Genomic DNA, 9,434 nt, shown 5'->3' on the forward strand with positions numbered 1-9,434 from the left:
GAGGATTGATGGGGGCCGAGGGAGGAGAAGAGGGAGAGGGAGCTGGGATTGACATGTGAAGCAAGCTTGTGTCTAATTTAAAGAAAAACAAAAACAGGCCCGGAAAGGTGTGGTATGGACTCTCAAAACCCCAATGCAGGGTTCAAATTTGTACAACCACTTTGGAAATCAACATGGTGATTTCTCAGAAAATTGGAAATGGATCTACTTCAAGACACAGCTATCCCATTCCTGGGCATATACCAAAGGACACTCTATCATACCACAAGAAAACTTGCTTAGCTGTGTTCACAGCAGCTTTATTTATAGTAGTCAGAAACTGGAAACAATCTATATGTCCTTCAACTGAAGAATGGAAAAATAAACTGTGGGACATTATGTTATGGAGTATGGAGATGTAAAAAAATGATATCTTGTGATTTACAGGCAAATGGTTGTAACTAGAAAAAAAATCACCCTGAGTGAGGTAACCCAGAACCAGAAAGACAAACATGATATATGCTCACTTTTAAGTGGATATTAGCTATAAATTAAAACATACCCTTTTTATAATCTGCAGACACAGAGAAGCTAACAAGGAAACTGCAAGGTGGGGGGTATTTTATGAATGTCCCTGGGAAGGGGAAATAAATAGATTCTATGGGTGGAGGAGGGGGTGGTGCTATGGGAACAGGGGGTGTCAAGTGGAGAAGGATGGAGGTAGAGCATGCTTGGAGACTCTCCTGGAATTGGGGGGCATCTCGGGATAAACTAGAAACCTAGTTCAATGGACATTCCCAAGATTCTATGAAGGTGACCCTAGCTAAGACCCCAGCAATGGGGGATGCAGAGCCTAAACTGGCCAATTTCTGTAACCAGGCGAGACTTCTTATGGAGGGATTGGGACACCAAACCAGCCACATAACCTTCAGCCTACAGGCTGTCCTACCTACAAGATGAGATGGGGTGTAGGTGGTGCAGGGATTGTTGGAGTGACCCATCAATGACTGGTCCAGCTTCACACTCATGCCACAGGAGGAAGCCCACCCCTGTCACTGCCTGGAGGGCCATGACCCAGTGTCTGAAAATCCCAGAGACAAAAGACAGAACCAAAAATGAATGGCCAAAAAAAACCAATGAAATGATTTCTAATCATATCCTGCTATACTCATAGATTGGTGCCTAGCCAAATTTTCATCAGGAGGCTTCATCCAGCAACTGATGGAAACATATGTAGAGACCCACGGCCAAACATTAGGCAGAGCTAGGGGCAGAAGGATTATAGGAGCCAGTTGGGTTCAGGACAACACAAGAAAATTCACAAAATCATGTAAACTGTACTCAAGGGGCTCACAGAGGTTGAACTGATTGAACTGGAACTCTGCAGTATGTTACTACTGAGTATCTTGGTCTTCATGTGGGACTCCTAACAGTGGGACCAGACACTGTCTCTGAACTCATTTGCTAGCTTTTAGGACCCTTTCCCTCATACTGGGCCTCCTTGGCCAGCCTTCCACTCGATATGGCATTTGGTTGATATTCATGGGATGCCTTCCTCATCTGAATAGGAGTGGAGGAGGAGTGGATGGAGGACTCAGGCGGGCTTGGAGGGGAAGTCCTGGGAGGAGAGGGAGTAGAAGCAGCCATCAGATTACAAAAGCTATTAAAAAGTCAAAGTAAACCTAAAACACATAGAAACACAAGCCCAGGCACCTTAATACACAAGCAAATACCACGGCACTATGAGAGGTGTCTATAGCTCTACCACTGAGTTCACTCCCTGTTGGCGTTTGACTGCTGGGTACCAGTGTTGTTTATTTACCCAGGGAGACTCCATTAGCCGTCGCTTATTCTTTCTTTGAGAGCGAGCATCAGTTGCAGATTGCTTCTTGGATAGGGTGAGAACTCATGCTCACTTCCCATCTCAGGTCTCTGGGCCCCATCTGGCTTTAACCTGCACTGGCCCTGTGGGTGCTGCCACAGTCTCTGTGAGTCCATATTTGCACCCGTCCTGTGGTGTCTGGAAGACACTGTTTCCTGGGCTCTACCCATCATCATTGGCCTTTACTGCCTTTCTACCTCCTCTTCCTCACAGCTCCCTGAAGCAGGAGGGGAGGGATTTTACGAAGGCATCTCAGTTAGGACTGAACATCCTAAACTCTCCCTCTCGCCTCACGTTATCCTGGAGGTCTGTGTTAGTTCCCATCCAGTACAGGAGGAAGCCTCTCTGATGATGCTGAGCACTGATGTAACGGTTCAGCAGCCCGTCCCTAGGAATTGTATTGCTACTGTGTTCCTTTATGAGAACAGCGGTATGTGCAGTGCTCCTTGGCCTGTGGCCTTTCTAGTCTCGTGTTCTTGGCCATCCAAGAATGTCGGGTGTGGGCTACATCTTGTGGAGTGCAACTAGAAGAAACCATCCTGGACAAAGTAACCCAACTACAAAGACAAATAAGAGATTTTAAGAGAAGACATCTGAAGACACAGAGAGGAGATGGCTGTCTGTACAGTGGAGTGGAGTCCTGCCTCCACCTCCCATCTGCCTGTAGGAATGCTGGGATTACAGATATGTGCTACCATGTCTGACTTGTACATGGGTTCTGGGGTTCAAACTCAGGTCTCCATTCTGGAGCTGCAGGTGTTTTAGTCAGTGGCCCCTCTCTCCAGCTCCACTGCAATAATCCAGTGTTCCTGTTCCTGGTGTTTCTTCCTTCGGTAGCTAGAATGATTCTTCCCAAACAGTTCTTTTCTTCCTTATACTTCTTATGGACTTGACAGAGAGTATTTAGACAAAATGAGAACCAGGAAAATCCTGATATAACTAACTACTGGTTCTCTCTCCCCGCCTCCATTCTTATACAGTAGTCAATTCATCTTCCTTGACCGTTTTATTGAGACAGGGCCTTACATAGATCAAGCTGCCCTGAAACCCACTATATTGGGCAAAGATGACCATGAACTTCTGATCCTCCTTTCTCTACTTGGGATTACGGACATGTGACACCACTCTTGGTTTGCATAATGCTCAGGCATCCATGAATGCTAGGCAAGAACTGTACCAACCAAGTTACAGTGGCTATGTAAAAAGTTGATCAAGACTACAAACACCTATCATCTCAATCCTAGGTAGGGAATAAGGATACAGAATCATCCCTGAGATTTCCTGGCTAGCTAGTCTAGCTATAACTAGGAAGATCTAGAATCATTGAGAAACTCAATCTTTAGCAAACAAGGTGGAGTTCCATTGGAATAGAGGTCATCTATCACCTCCAGCATCCAGCATTGTGGACACACATGGTTATCCAAAGAAACATATACACGTTTGTAACACACACACACACACACACACACACACACACACACACACAGAGTACAGCAAGGCGAGACAGGTACTGTTGGTTTCAAAAGACTGGCAGCTGTACACACAGGAGCAAACGATGGATTTTACAAGCTTTAAATGCACTGTAGAGATTTTGTGAGAATCACTTCCCCTGTGTGGTGATCTAGCATTGCAGCAGAAATCACTTTCACTGCTCCCCACATTTCTGAGTGCTAGAGCCAGGTGCCATCTTGAGAGGCGGCCTACTGTTTGAGACTGAGCTTTTTTTGGTTCCTGTATACAAGGAAATAATAATTCATGGAGCCTTGCTCCAGTTTTGGGGTTTGGGAGACAACTATAAATACCAGTCATTCTTTGTGTGCATTGGTTTCTGTACAGTGGTGAGTACCAGTGCCTATAGAGACTGCAGGCTTTCATCAAGTTTCTTCTCTAGTCTCATGACACTTACTATTTTTTTTGAGACAGGATCTTTCACAGAACATAGATCTCATTTGTTGAGCTGGGCTTACTTGGTGGAAGTCATAGGTGTTCCTTGCCTTCATCTCTCCTGCACTTGGATTTCTGGTACATGCCAGTTTTTACATTAGGGGCTGGGTGTCAAACAGTGTTCCTCTTGCTTTCATAATTGAGCCGCACTCCAACACCCAGAGTGGTGTTTGTAAGAGGAAGATCAGAAGTTATCCCACAAATAAGTTAAGTAGGTGTGGGACTGGGTCGTGATTATCCAGGTCAGGGCCCTGTTGTCTGTGCGGAGTGTGAAGCCCATCTCCAGTGGAATCTTGGGGAGGGTTAGAGTGAAACCCTGTTATAGGCTGGTTGCCCACCACACTGCCTTCCCCATGTAGTTTATAGTCCCTCAGGATGGAGAGCTCTGAGCCTGTCTATTGGACTGAGTGCCTGCCAAAGTTTCTTCCCTCCCACAGGGTGTCTTATGATTGAGCAGTGTCTGCCAGAATTGAGAAGTGCAGGCGTGGTGGCTGGTTATCTAACATCTTTCAACACAGAGATCAGTGCTCTGCTTGCCTCTCAGAACTCTAGGGACACTCTTCTTCTTAGATGTTTGCTTAGACTTTGTCTTAGGATTGGACAGAAAGAGTAAAGAGAGAAGCATTTCCACAACAAGTAAACACGACTCTAGCAACGGTTCATCATGCTTAATGGATCCCTAGTGAGAATATTCCTGCAGTGTCCCCAGGGCCAACTCTTCCAAGATACCTCATTCCCCGACTCCACAAACAAACTCCAAGTAAATAAAGTCTTATGTGATTCATTTCTCAAAGGGCAGAGCACATCATTGTTGTTGTCTTTGATAGGTTCCCAGAAGAGGTCCAGAACACGACCTTTGTGGGAAAGCCCCTAGGTGACAATTTAGTGTTGTCATCTTGGCTCAGCTGGCATCATCGGTCCTGTGTGCTTAGAGAGTTTCATTTCTCATAGATGGGGTTCCTCTTTCCTCATGTCTGGCTCACAGAAGGCCAAATCCGTTCTGGTGTCTGCAGCGACCGCTGTAGAGTCAGAAAGGGGTTTCTTGGCTGCATCTGCTGAAATCAGCCTTAATAACAGAAACAGAGCATCTATTTTATATAATGGAGAGAGCTTTAGGAATCCAAACAGCAGGGAAATCTAAATCCTAATTTTTCTTGCTTTTAAATGGGATGATCAAAACTGTATCACTTCCCTGGAAATCACTGTTGCCCCATCTCTTGAGCTGGGATAGAAAGGCAGCTACAGTAGAGGTTTTGAGTCAGAGAGAATACTTGGCATGGTTGCAGTGCCCAACTAGCATGAGTGGCAGAAGCCCTGGTGCTCAGTCTTCCTGCCTATAGGTTGATAAAGATCCAGATCTGAGCAAGCCCGTGGTTCTGTTTGCTGCAAGAGTTCAGAATGTGGACTCAGGCTATGAGAGTCCTGTTGCTCCTGTGGTGCTGCTATTAGGGTAATTAATGCACCTCCACTAGTAAGTGGACATCTCTGGGGTTAGAGAGGGAAGTGTGAGGTGCACTAAAGGGAAGGCCTGCTTGTCAGAACAGTGGCAAACGTTTATGTCAGGTGGACTCTCCTGCCGCTCCGTTGCACATATACGCTTTTGCTAAACTCAGGTTTCTTATGAGGAAACCCTTGTTAGTAACTTGGCCAATGTCAGCTATCCCTTAAGTCACAGAATGTCGCTGAGGCAACACAGGAAGACAGCTTCTATAGAAATGGAGAAAAGTGTCTTTGCAGAAGCAGAAGAAGAATAGGGAAATGTCAGGGACTCCCCAGGGGAAGCAAGATACCAGACAATGGAGTGCTTCTGCTGTAGGTGTCCACTGAGACCGATGGCTGCACACATATGAGGTAAGAGAATGAGAAGTATACTGCTAAGAATGTGTGTAGATCTCTCAGTGCTGAAGTACTCAGAGGGAATGCAGGAGTACTTCATTCATGTCTCTAAACTTATTTCATCTTTAGTTACCTTTTAATCAATTACTTAATTAATTTGTGTGTGTACGACCTGCCTGTGGCATGTATTTGCAGGTCAGTGGACACCTGGAGGATTTAGTTTTCTTCTCTATCATTTGTACCCTCTGGGTTGACCTCAGGTTGTCAAGCTTAGAGGAAGGTTCCTTCATCAGTTCCCCGTCTTCCTGGACTGAAGGTTCATATGTTAATCCACACAGGATGAGACTGTTTATCCACATAAGGTGACAGTTGCCTTAGTCAGCCCACAGCCTAAGAAGTATGACTCTTCATTGTTCAACTATGCTTTGAAGAACGCTGTTAGCTCTGAGTTCTTTGCTTGAAAGCATCAACAATCTGGAATGTACGATGACCTTGGTAGGTCTTTACTAGGTGTTGTGTGAGACATTTCTCTTGGGAAGACCAGGTAAAAACAGCATCTACTCGCTCCTGAATGCATGGCAGGCTAAAGTATTGATTCAAGTTGGTGAAGCAAGGAGTAAGGGGCAGTGGCTACTTGCAGGAGCAGGGAGAAGTAAAAAGTAGCTGCATCACAGAAAAGCCCACTTGTGAGACTCATAGCCCTGGAGCTCTCTGCATAGCCTGCAGCCAGCGCCACCTATAGGAGCCTCGCCTCTTAGCAGCATGGCTGATTCCAGGCTCCTGTTCCAGCTCTTGTTTACAGTTTCCACAACTTAGGGCTGGGACCCTCAAGACTCTTGCAAGTTTCAGCTTTCCTAGATGTGTGAAGTTTAATTCCTGAGTCTCAGGAACCTCTTTCCTCCTTCCTGTTTTTGGGAGTGTTTAAATCAGGAGGACTTTGCTATGATGCAATAGAGAGGAGAAAAAAACACAAAGAAAGGTAGGGTAGTTGCTACTTGTGAGATCTATTTTATTTGACTTATGCACACCATGGAGATTAATGGCCAGTCCTATTTGTCTTCAGATGAGAAGTGGATAAAGTATTGATGGGGAAGCTAAGCTGATGATTGCTGCAATCCTAGTCTCTCCAGTCCCTGAGTCACAATTTCATGGTCACAAATATATGCAGGATATATCTCCAGTTCATTTTCTTGGGGTATGTATAGACTGTCTTTGTTATATTTTATCTTAGTACTCATTTGTGTTTCTTTATACCAGTGGTTCTCAATCTGTCAGTCACAGCTAAAATATTTAAGTTACAAATTGTAACAGTAGTAAATGTGCAGTTATGAATTGGCAATGAAAATAATTTTATGGATCTCCACAATTTGAGGGACTGTAACACAGAGTCGTAGGGTTAGGACGGTTGAGCACGACCGCTTTAAATTGCCGTTGCCCGCCCATGAAAGAACAATATTAAATGTGTGTGTGTGTGTGTGTGTGTGTGTGTATGTATGTATGTATGTATGTATGCATATATATGTATGTATTCACATTTTTCCTGAGAAAGGATATGCTCATTGTTGCATCACACTCCTGTCCCCTCAGGGGCTGAGGAAGGCAGCATGTGGAGGTGGAACCAGACCTCCCTGGAAGACTTCATCCTTCAAGGGCTCTTTGATGACTCCCTTAACCACATCTGTCTTTTCCTCCTGCTGATGCTGGTCTTCCTCATCGCAGTGATTGGCAACAGCCTCACCATCCTCCTCATCTGTGCTGACCCCCATCTTCACACCCCGATGTACTTCCTGCTCAGCCAGCTGTCACTCATGGATCTGATGTATGTCTCCACAACCATCCCCAAGATGGCTAGCAACTACCTGTCTGGTAAGAAGTCCATCTCCTTTGTGGGCTGTGCTACCCAGCACTTCATGTACCTGTCTCTGGGTGGAGCAGAGTGTCTCCTCCTCGCCCTCATGGCCTATGACCGCTATGTTGCCATCTGTCACCCCTTACGATATACTGTGCTCATGAGCAGAAGAGTGGGAGTGATGATGGCTGTCATGTCATGGTTGAGTGCATCTGTGAACTCCCTAATCCACACATCCATCTTGATGAGCTTCCCTTTCTGTGGTTCAAGAATCATCCACCACTTCTTCTGTGAATTTCCAGCTGTTTTGAAGTTGGTGTGTGGGGACATCACCACGTATGAGAACACAGTCTACATTAGTAGCATTGTACTTCTCCTCCTCCCCATCATCCTCGTCTCTGCGTCCTATGGCTTCATTCTCCACAGCGTGATTCAGATGCGTTCAGCTGGGAGTAAGAGAAACGCCTTTGCCACCTGCAGCTCTCATATCATTGTTGTTTCCCTCTTGTATGGTGCCTGCATCTTCTCCTACATGAGGCCCCGGTCCCAGCACACTCCACTGCAAGACAAAGTTGGTTCTGTTTTCTATAGCATCATTACTCCCACCCTGAATCCCCTGATTTATACTCTCAGGAATAAGGATGTTGCTAAGGCTCTCAAGAAAGTGTTGAAGAGAGATATTATCACCTAGTCACTACAGTCATAATTTTTTAGAATATAAACTTGAATAGGATTTGGCTTAAACTGATTTGGACAAATTCCTGGTGTTTTTTGACTAGTGCACAAATAACATGGATAACATGTTATCTGCTATTCTAATATGATTTCCATTATCCCAAGTAATAGCTGTGCCACCATCTTGGACACTTAACCTGTATTTCTGGTTCTAAGAATGGCACAGAATATTTTACAAAGAATAAAGCAAACCACAAGATCCAATCCCATCTTTGGAAGATGAACCTTGGCCACCTGTCCACACATATAGTCCCCTTCCCTTCCCAATCTTTTTTTTGAGACTTTTAAAATGTAGTTTAGAAACAATTTTGTTGTATGTATCAGTCCCAGTTCCCTCTCCCTCCCATTCTCCTGTGTCCCTGACTAACTCCCCCATCCCACAGCATCCATTCCTCAGGTAGGGTGAGACTTTCCATGGGGGATCATCAAAGTCTGTCATATTGTTTGGTGCAAGGCCTAGGTCCTTCCCTGTGTATCTAGGCTGAGAGTAACCATCCATGGGAATGGGCTTTCAAAATCCATTCTTGCACTGGTTCCACTGCCAGAGGCCCCATAGACTACCCAGGTCTCCTCACTGACACCCGCAAGCAAATGGGAGCTCAAGGACTCCAGTGTGACAGCTGGGGAATCAGCATAGGACTGAACCAAGTCTTCCCAATCTTCTAACCCAACAAAACTTCCTTAGATTGTAAGAGAAGGACTCCCATTACCTGCAAATGGGTGTGAACCCTTCTTTGGTTTTCCAAGATAACCTTTTGTCACTTGTGTTGAATAGTTTTCTGACTTCGGATTCCTCTGGTTTGCCATCTATTTTATAACACAGACACTATTGCACACATACCACGAAGTTCCAGAAGAACTAAGGGAAAAGTAAAACCAAAACCCCAACTCAAGGCAAAAACAAACAAACAAACAAACAAACAAACAAACAAAACAACCCCCAACCTTTTTAAAGGAGGCAAAGGGAAGGCAGCTCAGTTGGTAGTGTTTGTTTAGCATTCCCAAATCCTGGCCTGGATTTCTAGGAGTGCATGGAATTGGGTATGGTGGTATTATGTCTGTGATCCCTGAACTCATGAGTATCAGAACTTTATGGTCCTCTTCAGGTACATAGTGAGTTTCAGCCTCAAACAAAACCAACCAGCCAGCCAGTCAGCCAGTCAGGCAACCAACCAACCAACCAACCAACCAACCAACCAACCAACCAAC

At 45.2% G+C, this 9,434-nt stretch overlaps 1 protein-coding gene across 1 annotated transcript; it reads left to right on the plus strand.

The window, feature by feature from the left end:
* Positions 1–7,239: 7,239 nt before the first annotated feature.
* Positions 7,240–8,187, plus strand: LOC121133943 (olfactory receptor 2AE1-like). The gene has a single exon (XM_040731214.1). It carries the CDS (start codon positions 7,246–7,248, stop codon positions 8,179–8,181), a length of 936 nt encoding a protein of 311 aa, XP_040587148.1. The 5' UTR covers positions 7,240–7,245; the 3' UTR covers positions 8,182–8,187.
* Positions 8,188–9,434: the final 1,247 nt, after the last annotated feature.

This window comes from Mesocricetus auratus, unplaced genomic scaffold, assembly GCF_017639785.1.
Source record: "Mesocricetus auratus isolate SY011 unplaced genomic scaffold, BCM_Maur_2.0 Super-Scaffold_100025, whole genome shotgun sequence".
NCBI lineage: Eukaryota > Metazoa > Chordata > Mammalia > Rodentia > Cricetidae > Mesocricetus > Mesocricetus auratus.